At 44.1% G+C, this 18123-nt stretch overlaps 1 protein-coding gene across 1 annotated transcript in view; it reads left to right on the top strand.

Moving 5' to 3' along the window:
* The window catches only part of vash2 (vasohibin 2), a 42580-nt gene that overhangs the window by 5780 nt on the left and 18677 nt on the right, over window positions 1-18123 (top strand). Inside the window, exons 2-6 of the mRNA XM_038968595.1 lie at window positions 3355-3443; window positions 9047-9103; window positions 9637-9711; window positions 14340-14721; window positions 17901-18019. Of these exons, the coding sequence (XP_038824523.1) occupies window positions 3355-3443; window positions 9047-9103; window positions 9637-9711; window positions 14340-14721; window positions 17901-18019 (722 nt within the window). The remainder of the gene's footprint in view (window positions 1-3354; window positions 3444-9046; window positions 9104-9636; window positions 9712-14339; window positions 14722-17900; window positions 18020-18123) is intronic.

Here is an 18123-nt window from a genome sequence, read left to right as displayed (position 1 = left end):
TGGACTGTGGACCGTCGCCGGAGGTTCCGGACTGTGAAACGTCGCAGGAAGCTCTGGACTGGGAACTGTCGCCGGAAGCTCTGGACTGTGGAGGCGCACTGGAGGCCTGATGCGTGGGGCCGGTACAGGTGGCACCGGGCTGATGACACGCACCTCAGGGCGAGTGTGGGGAGGAGGCACAGGATGTACTGGACTGTGGAGGCCTGATGCGTGGGGCCGGTACAGGTGGCCCCGGGCTGGTGACACGCACCTCAGGGCGAGTGCTGGGAGGAGGCACAGGACGTACTGGACTGTGGAGGCGCACTGGAGGCCTGATGCGTGGGACCGGTACAGGTGGCACCGGGCTGGTGACACGCACCTCAGGGCGAGTGCGAGGAGCAGGTACAGGATGTACTGGACTGGGGACACGCACTCCAAGGAGAGTGCGAGGAGCAGGTACAGGACGTACCTGACTGGGAAGGCACACTTCAGGGAGAGTGCGAGGAGCAGGAACAGAACGTACCGGGCTGTGGAGGCAAACTGGAGACACGGTGCGTAGAACCGGCACACATTGTACCGGAACGATGACACTCTTCACACGGTGAGTACGAGGAGTTGGCACAGGACGTACTGGGCTGTGAAGGCGCACTGGGGACCTGGTGCGTATAGCCGGCATCAATTGTACCGGAACTTTAACACACTTCTCAGGACGAGTACGGGGAGTTGGCACAGGACGTACTGGGCTGGGAAGGCGTACTGGAGACCTGGTGCGTATAGCCGGCATCACTTGTACCGGAACTTTAACACACTTCTCAGGATGATTACGGAGAGCTGACTCAGGTGGCTTTAAATCGATAACACGCTCCTTAGGGCAAATGTCGTGCACCAATTCAATAACTCTCTCATTTCTCTCTCCTCCACATTCTCCCTCAACTCACTGAGAGTCTCTGGTTCACTCCCCTCAACTTTCGCCGCCCACTCCTCGCTCAATCTGTCCCAATATTCCTCCCCGGTCTCTGTCTCACCCCTCAGCGACGCCGACCACTCTGTGTGCCCCCCCCCATATTTCTTTTGTGGGCTGTCTTTTGGTCTTGCGTCATGGCCGCGAACCCTGGCGTCGTCGCTGTTCTTCCCTCACCGCTTGCGTCTTCTTCCACAAGGCGATCCTGTCCTGCCAGGATTTCTTCCCAAGTCCAGGATCCCTTCCCATCCAGAATCTCTTCCCAAGTCCAGGATACTTCCTCCTCCTGGGCACGCTGCTTGGTCTTTTGTTGGTGGGATCTTCTGTCACGATCGTCATAATAACTGAACCAAAGCGCAGCGTGATCTGGGTTCCACATCTTTTTATTACTAGGTGAAACTCACAGCAAAACAAAACGTGAAGCTACTATAGTGCTCACAGGCAACTATACATAGTCAAGATCCAACAAAGCACAATGGGGAAATGGCTGCCTAAATATGATCCCCAATCAGAGACAACGATAAACAGCGGCCTCTGATTGGGAACCATACCAGGCCAACATAGATCATTAATCACCTAGATAACCCACCCTAGTCACTGTCACGCCCCAACCAACATAGAGAATAAACAGCTCTCTATGGTCAGGGCGTGACACAGACAGACCATGAATTGTCAGCCTCAACCTTGCTCAGTGAGTTCGCCAGGTGTTATTACTATCCAACTTACTGCAGTGCTGAGGCTGAAATTCAATCTACTTTCAAAGCTTGTGCCACTGCCACAAGCTCTCCATATCCCTCTGCGTAATTGTCCCCCTTTTATAAAAACCTCTTTCACACCTTATAATGAGGAATAAAGATGTGAATCACACACTCATTCGTTCAGCTCCAGTAGTTCTCTGGGCTCCGCAAGGCGCCCTCCTCTTCTCCAGAGGGAAGGAGAGAAAGAGGAGAAGGATGACAGCTAATTACACAGGGTGATTTGGGACTGTGTGTTGCACTAAACTAAACACTCTAAACAGTAACACTGTGTCTAAATAACAAAATCAATGTTTTCATCAAATGTACATTGTTCCAATAATTATCAATGAAGTGTTATTACATTTCTATAAGTGGTGTGGTAGGCTACACTTTGAGAAAATGTCTGATCCCAAGACACTACGAGGTCCCTTCCTCAGTTAGCACTCATCGCTCTCTATGCTGTGGAGAGAGAGAGAGAGATAAAGAGAGGGAAAGGAGAAAGGAATCACCCCATATTCGTTCCCTGACCCAGCAGAATTCTGTTCTATTCCAGGCTCTCAGAAATTGAGATAGGGTTGGCGGGGCGATTGTTTGAGGGATTATTGAAAAATAAGACCCAATGCCACTGACTGCTGAATATTCCATAAATGTTTCTGCTTTTCATTTCACTTGCACAGCTTGAATGTGATGCTTTTAAAATGGGCCTGTGTGCGGCAGGTAGCCTAGTGGTTAAGAGCATTGGGCAAGTAACCGAAAGGTCGCTGGTTCACATCCCAAGTCGACTGGGTGGAAAATCTGTCAATGTGCCCTTGAGCAAGGCACTCAACCCTAATTGCTCCTGTAAGTCTCTCTGCATAAGGGTGTCTACTAAGAGAGTTTAGCCCTATCCTTTGGGGGTAGAGTGCTGATGAAGGAAAAACCTAATCTTATTTTCATCTCACCTTGATTGGTTTGGGGTTTCTCTTTTCCTCTCCAGCCCCCACAAAAAAATATACACATTTTCTATCTCTCAGTCTCTCTTTGCTTGTCAGCCTTTTGATCCAGTGGCTGTATTGACTCAGATACCACAGAAACCTGATTGATAGGATCAGTGTGTATGAGTGTGTGCCATTGACTCATTAGAGAAATAGACCAAAAAAGGACCACCTAGAAAGCCTAATAACCTGGAAAGGAAATGTATTGACTCTGGATTGAGGGCATGGCACTCTCTCATTAGTTTGATCTATCACCTCAGGCGTTTGCAAATATAACGTAGTAGAGTTGTGTGACTGAGCCAGAAGGCTAAACTGTTTGTCTTGAGCATGAGACCAGACTCTTCAGATAAGCTAATTCTAGCTCTGTTAAGAGAAACAACCCAGAGGAACGTACATGGCTTTACGTCTATTGTGCCCCCTGGCCTCCTTCCTGTACACACACACACACACACACACACACACACACACACACCACACATACAGTACATGTGTTTTTCTGGTTCTGACTGAGTCAACTGAATGTACAATAAAAAGGAAGCCAAACATTTTATGAGCCAAATTCTAGGACATGTCAGAGGAAGCACAGTATTAGTCATAGTCATTGCAGCTGTTTTACAGTTTCCCTAAGACCTTCAATATTGCCACATGTTTATGTATCCACCACCAAGATAAACTCTAACAGTCTTTTTTTGTCAACCTACAGCACCCTGTGCCATCGGTCCCCAACTTCAAGCCCACCATGTCTGTCCCTGATTGGCTGCTGGCCATCCAGAACTACATGAAGACACTGCAGTATCCTTTCCCTGCCGAGCCCGCAACCTGCCACCAACCCTCCCTTCCACCCCTCTCTCATCCCGTTCACAAAACACACTGAGAAGAGCAGCCTGGTCTCAGAGTCATATGAAACATACTGTACGTAGTTCTGAGCACCTCCAAGATGTATGACACCTAGTAATGGTCTAGTTACTTTAGACAGAAACAAAAGTAGGGAGGTTAGTCAGGGAAGATGGGTGGGTGTAATCCCTGACCATCTAGCAATCCAAAGGTTGGGGACAACAGTAGTATTTTAGCTAAGCCTTAACCCTTATTCTAAACTTAACCCAATTCACCTAACCTGCTGCGTAAATTCACCTAATCTTTGTCGTTAGTTCGCCTAAGCACCAACATAAATTCTCTCCGTAATTCTCCTCTGTTGTTATGATGCAACAAGCAACCTGGTCTCAGACAAAGATGTATAATGCTATATGCCCTCCAGGATGTAAGTTAAACTATCCGATTCGTATGCTGTTGTATGACCGGATAAGGTGTATGAAACTATACATTCTCTAATTTGTATGATATTGTATGACCGCAATACCATTCATCATTTAACATAACATAACATATCATACTAATTGGAGTGTCACAGATTTACATACAGAATAATACGAATTGTCCTGAGACCACGTTGAGAAGAGAGAAGCCACAGTACCTGTTAGCACACATTGTCCTCCTATAGTTCATTACAGATTCATGTGCACCGCTGCTCTTTTCACACTGTTTTAATTCACTCTGGAGCCCTGGGGGGGGGGGGGGGGTTGTACTGTATGCATGCAGTGTGTTAGCTAGCTAACACTTTCAAGGTTTTCAGGTGGGCTTAATTTGTTGTCATTATAGCCAGGGGAGTGCAGTTGCACCAACTGCCATAACAACAGGTGCTCCCTAGGTGTGTAAACAATGTCACAGTACCTTTAATGCCCATAGTAAATATGATCCATGATGCATCACTGTGGGGTCAAGAAGAGGGTCAGCACTTTACAAAAAAATATCTGCTGCCTCTCTTAAAATGTTTTTTTTAAAACCAGCTGTCAACTCTGTTAACTAGAGTAGACACAATCAGGTGGAGCTTGGACATAGTCTTCAAATTCATTTCAGTTAAGCTTGACACACATCAGTGAGGAAATACATAAACTAATTAGTTCTTCAAGGTACAGTTACATTTCTCTCAAACATTGATAGCCTACATTACATGAACCTGATCTCAGAAACGTCCACCATTCCCCTCTCATCCACACTTATATAATCTTCCAGACCCCTATAAATGCCCCTTAGGGAGCAGTCGAAATGTGCACAATTGTTACCCGGAGGAAAATGGGGGAAGGTCATGCTTTTTCAATTTCAGTCCAGGGGAGGGTTATGTAATTTGTATTTGATTAAATGTCATATTGCTCAGGGTTTGAGAATGAGTTGCTTATTGTAGTATCTCGACGTGTGCCCGATGATGCCCCTCATCCCTGATTCTCTGCTGGGCGCGCAATATCAAGTGCATCTAGTGTGGTCTCAATAAAATGATCCATAGCCTATACTGTAGACCTAGGCTGTATGAAGAGCATGCTCGGAGAAGCACAAGGCAAAGTAATATTTGAAGAAAATATACTTCCTTCCTGAGTTTTTGCGCTGCTGGAATTGTGTGTATAAAACCAGGCATTACACACTGCATTACACACTGCAATAGATAGGCTATCCTAATCAGAGGCCCTGGCCTGCCCTGCTCTTGCTGAGGTAACCCTTTTGTGCGGCCTAACCAATGACTGTGCTGTGTACGGTGGCACTTTAGGAGGAAAGTCAAAGGCGTCTTCAGATTATATATATATATAAACAGTTGAAGTCGGAAGTTTACATACACTTAGGTTGGAGTCATTAAAACTCCTTTTTCAACCACTCCACAAATTTCTTGTTAACAAACTATAGTTTTGGCAAGTCGGTAAGGACATCTACTTTGTGTATGACACAAGTCATTTTTCCAACAATTGTTTACAGACAGATTATTTCACTTATAATTCACTGTATCACAATTCCAGTGGGTCATACATTTACATACACTAAGTTGACTGTGCCTTTAAACAGCTTGGAAAATTTCAGAAAAGGATATCATGGCTTTAGAAGCTCTGACATAATCTGAGTCAATTGGAGGTGTACCTGTGGATGTATTTCAAGGCCTACCTTCAAACTCAGTGCCTCTTTGCTTGACATCTTGGGAAAATCAAAAGAAATTAGCCAAGACCTCAGAAAAAAATTGTAGACCCCCACAAGTCTGGTTCATCCTTGGGAGCAATTTCCAAACGGCTGAAGGTATCACGTTCATCTGTACAAACAATAGTACGCAAGTATAAACACCATGGGACCACGCAGCCGCCATACCGCTCAGGAAGGAGACGCGTTCTGTCTCCTAGAGATGAACATATTTTGGTGCGAAAAGTGCAAATCAATCCTAGAACAACAGCAAAGGACCTTGTGAAGAAGCTGGAGGAAACAGGTACAAAGTATCTATATCCACAGTAAAACGAGTCCTGTATCGACATAACCTGAAAGGCCACCCAGCAAGGAAGAAGCCACTGCTCCAAAACCGCCATAAAAAAGCCAGACTACGGTTTGCAACTGCACATGAGGACAAAGATCGTACCTTTTGGATAAATGTCCTTTGGTTGGATGAAATAAAAATTGAACTGTTTGGCCATAATGACCATCGTTATGTTTGGAGGAAAAGGGGGAGGCTTGCAAGCCGAAGAACACCATCCCAACCGTGAAGCACGGGGGTGGCAGCATCATGTTGTGGGGGTGCTTTGCTGCAGGAGGGACTGGTGCACTTCACAAAATAGATGAAATCATGAGGTGTAACGATTGTCTATTTCGTCCTCCTCATCGGACGAGGAGAGGCGAGAAGGATCGGAACAATATGCAGAGTGGTTCGTGCTCATGATGATTTATTAAAACCGAAACTGAACACTGAAATACAAAACAATAAACGAAGTGCAGAAAACCGAAACAGTACCGTGTGGTGAAAACACTAACACGGTAGACAAACACCCACCAAAACACACGTGAAACCCAGGCTGCCTAAGTATGATTCTCAATCAGGGACAACGATTGACAGCTGCCTCTGATTGAGAATCATACCAGGCCGAACACAAAAATCCCAACATAGAAAATCACACATAGACAACCCACCCAACTCACGCCCTGACCATACTAAATAAATACAAAACAAGGGAAAACAGGTCAGGAACGTGACATGAGGAAAAAAATTATGTGGATATATTGAAGCAACATCTGAAGACATCAGTCAGGAAGTTAAAGCTTGGTCGCAAATGGGTCTTCCAAATGGACAATGACTGCAAGCATACTTCCAAAGTTGTGGCAAATGGCTTAAGGACAACAAAGTCAAGGTATTGGAGTGGCCATCATAAAGCCCTGACCTCAATCTTATAGAAAATTTGTGGGCAGAACTGAAAAAGCGTGTGCGAGCAAGGAGGCCTACAAACCTGACTCAGTTACACCAGCTCTGTCAGGAGGAATGGGCCAAAATTCATCCAACTTATTGTGGAAAGGTTGTGGAAGGCTACCCGAAACGTTTGACCCAAGGTAAACAATTTAAAGGCAATGCTACCAAATACTAATTGAGTGTATGTAAACTTCTGACCCACTGGGAATGTGATGAAAGAATTAAAAGCTGAAATAAATAAATCATTCTCTCCACTATTATTCTGACATTTCACATTCTTAAAATCTAAGACAGGGACTCTTTACTAGGATTAAATGTCAGGAATTGTGTGAAACTGAGTTTAAATGTATTTGGCTAAGGTGTATGTAAACTTCCGACTTCAACTGTATGTTTTTTTAAATGCAGTATCTGTGCGCGCGGACTAGGCCTCCTGATTTCCTGTTCAGTTTGAGAAGGAGAGCGCGAAGATGAGAAGGAGGACCAGAGGTAAGCTTGCTGCTGCTATAATTGATTTTAATAAGAACAATATGTTTAGTTGCCCATAATAAAGCTATTTAGCAGAGTTATTGACCTCACTAAAAAAGCCATATTCGAGTAATTCATTTAAACAGTCTTCATTTTAATTTAACTTTAGGCTACTAACAACAAAAGGGCTTTGTGTTGGAGTTTGTGTCTTCCTATTCAATAAATAAGAGGTATAGGCCTACCCCTTGTTAGCTTAAGATTTAGAAAAACATTTAATGGACCTGATTATATAAAGCACTCTATAACAATGCTTTAGTCCGCAATGCTAGAAACAAGATGTAAAATGCCAGGGAAAGATGTGACATCGATTCATATGGGATATCTTTGGTTTGTCTCTACAACATCCAGAGGCTGCACTACAACCTTCTATAGCCGAGGAGACAAGAAATGCACTGCTTGGGAAGTAATGTGTGATTCTGTCAATATTAATTGACGTTTGACATTTCAACAGGCTGTTAAACCACATTCTAAATCAGTCAGGAACAAGCGAGGTAGCCTAAGAAGGAACAAAAATGAATGATTTAGGCTATATTATTATTATTATTTCAATGCTATAGCCTGCCATTTAAGAAATCAACAGGCTGGCAGAAGTGCTCAACATTTTAACAACACATCAACAACAGCACTTCAACAACATGCCTATACATTTTTCATTTAGGCTGTAGAAAATGAAATGTATATACATTACTTAGAATTAAATAATAATTACATGAAAAATGCCTTATTAGGCTATACAGTCATTCTACAATGCGTTTGAATTCACTTTTAGAAACATGAGTTTGGCCAGTCTGGTTTGAGGATCATGCGGTGAGCTATGCATGCCTGGTTTGTTCATTTAGCCCAGCAGATGCTCTTATATTCCCAAATCCCAAAGTAATCACCGACGACACAAATCGATTTTGTAACAATAATATTATTGAATAAAATGGAATAAATTAGAAAATGATAGTTTCCCCAAATGAAAAAAGTGCATACAGGCTTAGCTGATGATATGCCTGTGTTAAACAACGAATTACTTTTTCTCTAATTCATTGCTGATCAGATAATTCAGTTGTAACTGGTTCTGTTGCACTTCAGTTTTACAGTTGATAGACAACTTTAGCACTGTTCCAGACTTAGAATATCCTCTTTTTTAACAAAAGCCTGTATAGAAATCATACCGTCTCCGGTGCTGCAGCATGCGCTCAGTCGTTATCATGCTCTGTTGTGGTATTAAAAAAGATTCTGCTGTTCTCCAGTCAAGTTTTCTCGGACTGCAAATAAGATAAAATATTCATGCAGTGCTTTTACCCCTACCTTTGTCCACGGTGGTCTGCGAATCCACAACCTTCTGGCTACTTTGTAATGCTTACAAAATGAAGAACTGCATATCTAAGGCTCTGGCTGTCTAAGGAGTGAGGGTAAACGGTAGGCATGCTCTCTACTATCCACTTTATGTTTTAGATATTATTTTGGGTATAATGGAGGGTCACCTGCTTTTTTTTCATGCATTCAGGGATGGTTGGGTAAAAATATATTTCACTGAAGGGAGGGCCATCCATTTTAATTTCAGAGGTTCTCCAGGTATCCCTCATTATAAATAACGTACATTCCCTTAACTGTCTGTTAGATACAATCACACAGGAACTCAGTTCTTTGAGATAAGGAAAACTAGACCATTGTGTGGGTAAGTGAGGCTGTGAGGCCATTTCTGTGTTTTTTTTCATGGGCTTGTCTTTGTGTGTCTACTGTCTGCTGCCCTTACTTTACAGAGCCAGGAGAGAGGTCCCACTACTCTGGGAATCCACGTGTCTGTATTTATTTTATTTTTATTTAACCTTTATTTAACTAGGCAAGTCAGTTAAGAGCAAATTCTTATTTACGATGACGGCCTACCTCCCTGTAGAAGAATATAGGCCAGTTCAGATGTTGTAAATAGCCGTCCTCTGTCTGTGTTCTTCACCCTGAGTACACATGCTAGGTGCATGTACTGCAAAAACAGCCAGAACATTTAACGTTTTATAGAAAATAAGTAAAAGGGGTCATTGTATTTAGAAGATGGTGCTTTCATTAATGTGCTTGGCTTGTACTTGACACAATTTGTTTGTTGTAATCCTGTTTGATGAGATTTTTCCATTGTGTCATTTTCTGCATGAAGCACCAAAGAGGACTTGGTATGAAACAATAATATTCACAACAATCATCTCTGTTCCCTTTCAGGTTGATGGAGACTGCGAGAGAAATGATCAGGGAATCTCTTCCGATCAAATGCCTTGAAGCTGTCATCCTTGGAATGTATCCTTTCATTGTCTGTAGGCACAGTCAGAGATACACATTAACCAGTGGGAGTTGGAGCCGATCTGTTTCAGGTCAGGATGTGCCCGATGAAACTCTTGAAATCAATGAGATATGTAGTCTAATGTTCCCCCTTAGGCTCAATAAGGCTCACAGAGTTCCCTGTTGCTAGGAAACAAGAGTCTAACAGTTCAAAGCGTAACTTCCCTCCTTGCATATAGTCAGACAGGCAGAGCAAAGTTTCTGCAGTGTCTCACACATTGCCATTTAGAGCCGCTTGGCTGCTGGGCCTTTTCACAAACGGTTACTGTCAAGCTTAGGGGCACAGGTTTATCCTCGGTCAAGGTTGTAGGCAGCCTGGACATTCACGCTGCAGGCTCGTCTCACTCATGAAGAAAGACCGGCTTTTCTCTAGGTTTATGTCATAGGCTTAAAGCTGTAATCCTTAATGGTGAAACTGCCACGTCCGTTTGCAAAGTTACTGCAAACAACGAAAACAGTTTTCTCCCTTGTACATCATAGCACACGTGACAGAACAGCAGCGTATGTAATACAGTTTGTTTTGACACTCCACCAGCGCTCCTCACCTCTGCTTGGTCAAAACAAAAACAATAATGGCCGTGGGACGGACAGTGGCGCTGTTTCCCCCCCACTGCGGATTCCATCTTTAAGCCGCAGTCTGTCATGTGGGACCAAACCTGTTAACCCTCATTGACAAAGATGATTAGCTCAATGATGCTTTAACTTGCAACCGACAGTGTCTCATCTCCTAGATAGGAGCCAGCCAAGCTGTATGCTAAGATACAAAACCAGTTGATATGTTCAGATACTCACTGACTCACTCTGTTCATGCATTATTAACAGGTAGATAAAGACATCCTCAACTGTTACAGCATGGCTCGTAGTTCTGTTCTGTTAATGGTTGAGTAAATGGAGCGTAGTATACTCATGTTATCTTATGATACAACCTCTGTTGTCGCTCAAGTTCAACTACCACAGCCTTTTCTTTGTGTTGAGCTTAAACCACCAGTAGCATGCTTTATTAGGACCAGACAAGGCAGATTCCTCTACTACCAATAAGAGATTCCGAGTATCACAGAGACAAGAAACAGAGTTTATGATTTAAAAAAATTGCGACAATCTAACTGTTTCATCAGGTCTTGGACATATATTCTTCAACCTTTTGATCAACCAGCACCATTAACCAGAGCCTGGATTTAGAAGACATGAAATCATGTGATTTAGTACATGGAAAGAGGAGAAATGCCAAGTTCCCTTTAATTCAACCCTGGATGCTCTTATCATTGTCACATATTTTATACCTATTCTTTAGGCCAGGGTTTCCCAAACTGGGTCCTGGGGCCCCACCTGGGTGCACATTTTGGTTGTTGCCCTAACACTACACAGCTGATTCAAATAATCAAAGCTTGATTATGTGTAGTACTAAAGCAACAAAACAAACGTGCACCCAGGGGGGGCCCCAGGACCCAGTTTGGGAAACCCTGCTTTAAGCTGTAAGGAGGATTGGCGGAACATCAAAGAATTAGGGCAAGTAAGAGGATATCATTTTAATACTTTAGAAAACAGTGAAAGTCCTGGATCAGGGGTTAATGGCAGTCTTTTCCCAGCAGAATGTTTCGATGTTTGTTGCGAGTTGGAAAGTGAACGTTTTTGACAGTTGGTTTAAAAAAAAAAACATTTTAATAAGGACTGCAGATGGTTTTACTATAGTAAAGCGCTGACCCTCTTCTGGATCCCACAGTGGTGCATCATGGATCATATTTGGATCACATGGGCCATCTCCCAGAGCATCATGGCGACGGTTGTCTTAATCTTCCAAACACTGACAGTGTTTGTCGTTTAACTGGAGATATGCTGTTCGGTTGGAGAAGGGCTCGGTGGGCAGTTAACAGGCATGTAATTAATATTTGCAACGTCTCCCTGGAGTTCACCCAGCTCAGTGCTCAGGTGTCAAAGCAGCAGAGAGCTGCTAGAGCTAGTAAACACAGGCCTTATAGAGTCATACGTCTCTTAGCTTGGTTTCCATGGTAACAGTAATCCTCCCCAGGTGACGGAAAGAGTGCTTGCCTGGTGGCACATACTGGAAGTATGCTACTATTGGGTTGGATCACATGCCTTGCATCATGGGTAATGTGATCTTTTTGTAGTAAATAGCCCATTAATTATAGAAAAACTGTGTGTGTGTGTGTGGACCCAGCTGCCACAGGAAGGACTGAGAGTCTTTCTTTTTTTTCGGAGTGGCTGCGGTTCCAGATTTTCTGGGACCTGCAGAGATTTCTGCACTCCGAGTCCTTTCAGCTCCTGCTCAGTGCTCACTCATGCCGTGACTCCGCTGCCGCTTGTTCTAACAATTTTAGTTATTTTTCTGTTGTAACAGTAATCAATGCAAACATAAGCACGACATAGTCTAGCAAGTTCATGTTCTTTTTCCGGAGGGGAGTTAGCCTACATGCAGCTACAGTATTTAGGCAAGCTATATGTACACAGCATATCAACAAGCAAGACACAGACAGGCGGTAAATAGTTTTGAGAAAGAAGTTTCCAGGGGGGTGGCGCGGGGTTGAAAACTCCTCATTCGTAGCCTCTGGCTTCTTTTTTTCTTCTCTAACTGTCACCTCAATGAATAATCACACCAACGTTCTGCAACAGACGCCGCGCTGCGCTTGCTACTCTGTGAAAAAACAAGGTGTCAGAACAAAGTCTTCTTTCTGAGGGAGATTATTTCTGCTGCCTGGCTGTATTCTCCCAGTGCGGGTTACTTCTCATAGGAAAACACAATGTGCTGATGTGTGACTCATCAACATGTTCATGTCAACCATAACCTCTACTCATGGTGCTTACTGTCCTGTGGGGATATTAAATAATACCTGTCACCCTTTTCTCGAACCTCAAGAGCTATGTCCACTTGATTTACTTGAGGCTTTCTCTGTGAATATTGCTATCCAAGAATCTTGCTTGTGAAACACGACTCATAAACGTACACGAACGCTACAGAGATGCCTTTTTTAATTTTGGATGTTGTGTTCATTGTCATTGCGGCAGGAAAAAGACAATCCCCAAAGCAGCCATCAAACTGGTGGTGAGGCTCTGTCGGCTGGCCTCTATGATTATTTAATAAGAGGACTGTGCTGTGCTGTGGCTGGTGGGGTGTTGAGATGACGGACAGGCGCTCAAGCCATTGAGAGGTCTCAGTGTGTGAGAGCTTGAAACAGATGGTTGCTGGTAACTGAGGAGAGACAGAGCCAAACCACAAACCAGTCAGTGTGTCCTGAAATGTGCTCCGTCTCTCAGATCCATTGTGTTCTCTCACCCACAGTAGCAGCTTGTGATGTTATTGCACAACACTGCAGAGTGAGGGCGCAGCTAAAACAGACTGCTTACTGAAAACATGAGGCATCAATAAAAAGGATGGTGATACGGATGATTAGATCATAGATGCATGATAGATGTATGGACAACAGTGGTATTAACATCAGAGTGCTGCTCAGGCTAGAAGGTCTAGAAGTCTTGTGTAAAGGGTTCACACTCCAGTATCCGTAATTGACCCAGTCAGTCGGGTTGAATTCGCCAGTCGCTCGTTACTGGTCCTTAGGTCACTGACACGCACAGTGGAGTTTCCTGTTCCTGTGTGTGTCACCACATAGTGCCTCTACTGGTCCCAGATAACCCAGTTCCACCATCCACCAAGTCCCCCTCCGTGCCCTTCTTCCCTGGGCAGGACAGATTAGTCCAGTCTGCCTCATCGTGTGTCGTCCAGACACGCTGCAATGAGTCCACAGGCCAGTTACATAAAGGTTCTGGGGAGCCACTACCACAGATGGAGTATATGTCCCAGGGAGAATGAGGCTAGCCTGGTGTGCTGTGTGAGAGTCAACTTTAGGACACCACAGCAATTTATTCCTGGGACTTTTAGGAAAAGCCGTCTTTGAGCTTGATTTTGAGTCTGGTTGCTTTCAAATGATAGGTCCTCACTTTTATTGGAAATGGGCCTTAGTCTTTTTGTGATGGTATCCTGTCCTATGATGCACTGATTTGGAATGAAGTCATGTTAAGAATGTAAATGTCTTGTGAAAGATGTATTGTTTCTGCAGAGATGTTCTACAGTCTGTACTGGGTCTGTTATAATGAAAATGCCTCCTCTCAGCTTTGAGCCCTCTCATTGACTCCCTCCATTAGCTGATTGATTTAGAGATAGTGTGAGTGCGGGTGTGTTTGCGTTCAAAGCCAATGCCAGTTAGCTAATGAGTTTATGGAAATATAATGAATTTCTGAGAGAGGCTTAAAACTGGCCTGCATATGCCCTTCTCTCTCTCTGATGCTGCTTGTCAACAGCAGTAAACATCAAGTAATCACGATTCAGGAGATAATTAGAAAGTATTAAATCTCTGAAAACGTTTAAGTTATTGTTGATGATGCTAATGATGCGAACACCATTGACCATTGGGCTTAAGCTCTGTCCTTCTCGCTCCCTCTTTCTCTTTCCATCACGCTCTCTCCATCTCTCTCTCTGTCTAAATAATAACCATTTAGTAGACTGTGTTAAATTCCATGAAACTGTATTTTTTGCTAATGATGTCAGTTAACATCCTTGACCCAGGCTGCGTCAGCTACCTGACCAATGGGCTGACCTCGGTGGAGCGTTTTCCCATCAGCTTCAAGACCCAGTTCTCAGGGAACCACTTCCACCACGTGGTGCTGGGCGTCTACTGCAACGGACGCTATGGCACGCTGGGCATGAGCCGCCGCCAAGACCTCATGGACAAGGCCCTGACCTTCCGCACGCTCAGCGAACTGGTGTTGGAGTTCGAGGACTCGTACCGTCGCTACCAGCACACCCTGAAGAAGGTGAAGATCGGCCTGTATGTGCCCCACGACCCGCACGTCTTCCAGCCCATCGAGTGGAAGTACCTGGTGCTCAACGCCGCCCGTCTGGGGAGAGAGGACATGAGGAAGGAGCTGGAGAAGCATGGCCGAGACATGAGGATGAAGGTGACATGCTGTCCTACTTTCTCACATGGGCAGACATGAGGTCACGTGTCAAACTTGATTACTTGACGCCTCACTGCCATCCGTTCATACATTTCCTGGGTTTAGTATCTACAATACTGTAACTTTGAAAAATACTATGACGTTTACGGTACAATATACAGTTGAAGTCGGAAGTTTACATACACCTTGGCCAAATACATTTAAACTCAGTTTTTCACAATTCCTGACATTTAATCCTAGTAAAGATTCCCTGTCTTAGGTCAGTTAGGATCACCACTTTATTTTAAGGTTGTGAAATGTCAGAATAATAGTGGAGAATTATTTCTTTCAGCTTTTATTTCTTTCATCACATTCCCAGTGGGTCAGAAGTTTACATACACTTAATTAGTATTTGGTAGCATTGCCTTTAAATGGTTTACCTTGGGTCAAGCGTTTCGGGTAGCCTTCCACAAGCTTCCCACAATAAGTTGGGTGAATTATGGCCCATTCCTCCTGACAGAGCTGGTGTAACTGAGTCAGGTTTGTAGGCCTCCTTGCTCGCACATGCTTTTTCAGTTCTGCCCATACATTTTCTATAAGATTGAGGTCAGGGCTTTGTGATGGCCACTCCAATACCTTGACTTTGTTGTCCTTAAGCCATTTTGCCACAAATTTGGAAGTATGCTTGGTGTCATTGTCCATTTGGAAGACCCATTTGCGACCAAGCTTTAACTTCCTGAATGATGTCTTCAGATTTTGCTTCAATATATCCACATCATTTTTCTTCCTCATATTGCCATCTATTTTGTGGAGTGCACCAGTCCCTTCTGCAGCAAAGCACCCCCACAACATGATGCTGCCACCCTCGTTCTTCACGGTTGGGATGGTGTTCTTCGGCTTGCAAGCCTCCCCCTTTTTCCTCCAAACATAACGATGGTCAATATGGCCAAACAGTTATATTTTTGTTTCGTCAGACCAATCTTTGTCCCCATGTGCAGTTGCAAACCGTAGTCTGGCTTTTTTATGGCGCTTTTGGATCAGTGGCTTCTTCCTTGCTGAGCGGCCTTTCAGGTTATGTCGATATAGGACTCATTTTACTGTGGATATAGATACTTTTGTACCTGTTTCCTCCAGCATCTTCACAAGGTCCTTTGCTGTTGTTCTGGGATTGATTTGCACTTTTCGCACCAAAGTACGTTCGTCTCTAGGAGACAGAATGCGTCTTCTTCCTGAGCGGTATGACGGCTGCGTGGTCCCATGGTGTTTATACTTGCGTACTATTGTTTGTACAGATGAACGTGGTACCTTCAGGCGTTTGGAAATTGCTCCCAAGGATGAACCAGACCAGGATGAACCATTTTTTCTGAGGTCTTGGCTGATTTCTTTAGATTTTCCCATGATTTCAAGCAAAGAGGCACTGAGTTTGAAGGTAGGCCTTAAAATACATCCACAGATACACCTCCAATTGACTCAAATGATTTAAATTATCCTGTCAGAAACTTCTAAAGCCATGACATCATTTTCTGGAATTTTCCAAGCTGTTTAAAAAGACACAGTCAACTTAGTGCATGTTAACTTCTGACCCACTGGAATTGTGATACAGTGAATTATAAGTGAAATAATCTGTCTGTAAACAATTGTTGTGAAATTTTTTTGTGTCATGCACAAAGTAGATGTGCTAACCGACTTGTCAAAACTATACTTTGTTATCAAGAAATTTGTGGAGTGGTTGAAAAATTAATTTTAATGACTCCAACCTAAGTGTGTGTAAACTTCCGACTTCAACTGTACATTTTGAACTCTGTTGGGGTGAAAAAGTTCACCACAGTACATTAACTCTCTAGTCTCCTGTCCCTGGGTCATCCCTGGGGGAACGTTCAACTCATTAGTGTTGCTTTGGCTTGACATCCGTCTGGAACGGCGTCATGTCATAGAATCCCCCCCCCCCCCCACTTCCCGGTCTGAAAGCAGAGCGGCCGCCACGGAGAGGCGAAAGGTGTAATATGAACCTTCAGGGATAATTAAGGCCAGAGTTACCCTCAGTGGAGCAGAGAGCGAAAGAGAGGACGAGAGAGACAGATTAGGGAGAGAAAGAGAAATGGATAGAGAGCGAGCGAGAGGCAGGTTGGACTGTGTATCCCAGACTCCCTTGCATCAGCTGTTGCATGTAAATGTAGGTCAGTTCCCAGCTGCCCAGCGCTGGAGACACAGCCTTGACCTCTGTGTTTGACCCTCGTTAGCTGTACATAGTTCATGTGAGTCATGTGAATACTGTAGAAATTGTACATTCTTACAGTGCATACCAAAAATGTGCCAGTGTATAAATAGAAATCACTGTATTTCTGGAAGGTGAAAAACTCACAACCACCTTTTCACTTGCTCAAAAACCAGTTGGGAAATTTCTGTAGTGTGTTTTCTATGCACAACTCAGACAGAGCTTGCATTTCATATAGGAGATCATTGGCTGTGCTTATAACCCTCCTCCACTACAGCACATACTGTACATCCTTACATCTATCACCAACCTTATGACTAACATCCTGCCTATGCTTTCAGCTGCATGTGGTTTCTGGAGCACGGAATATGAGCTACTTCCTGTGTGTTCATTCCAGGAAATCATGATCCCTCTCCCAGTCTCTCCTCCAAATGTCGGTCAGGAGTGAGCTCTCATTAGGTTTCTACCAGGACAAGGTGAACATGAAACTCAAATTCTGCTAATCGAATGGCGGACGTCAGTAGTATTCCAGTACAACTCCTGCGTGTCTCTCTTAGTGTGCGTGCCTGTGAGCCAGATGGGTGCTGCGTAATTGAGTTTGCAGAGGGAGTTGACTAGTGGGCTGATTGGGTTAATGGGGTACCATTGTGTTGCCTGTGAGGCTGGCTTCATTACTATCTGTTAGTCTCTTCTCCCTACATTGGCTCACAGACGACTCTTTTACACTCTTTGTCTCTGAGATCCAACTGTGTCATTAAAAGTTAACTTCTTCGACTGCTCTTTTTATTGAAGTGGAACCTTTCATTTCCCCAGCACATGGCCTGCGGCAAATGGGCCCACTGAATGGTGAACATGTCTGCAACGCCTCCTCTGTAGCTTGCAGCTGTAAACAAAATCACTTAAATATCAGTGCAGTAAAAAACTGCAGCTCAAACCGTCTCTTATCATTTAGATTCCATATCTGTTCTTTTTTGTTTTCTCTCAGATCCTGAAGTCGTCAAGTGCCCAGTCTCCCATCAAAGAACGGAGCAGAGGCAAGTCTCTCTCCCCCCGCCGCCGACAGAGCAGCCCCCAAAGACGCCACATCCACCGGAGAGACAAGTCGTAAGTATCCCTGGGAATCAATCTCGGGTTATTAGCATCACTGAGACAGAAGCTGGAAGGTGGAATGGCCTTTCTTAGGTAGTTTTACATTGACATCTCAACAC

Source organism: Salvelinus namaycush, chromosome 29 (assembly GCF_016432855.1).
Source record: "Salvelinus namaycush isolate Seneca chromosome 29, SaNama_1.0, whole genome shotgun sequence".
Lineage (NCBI taxonomy): Eukaryota > Metazoa > Chordata > Actinopteri > Salmoniformes > Salmonidae > Salvelinus > Salvelinus namaycush.
Note: the sequence above shows the minus strand (reverse complement) of the source record. Positions and strands in the feature narration are given on the sequence as shown.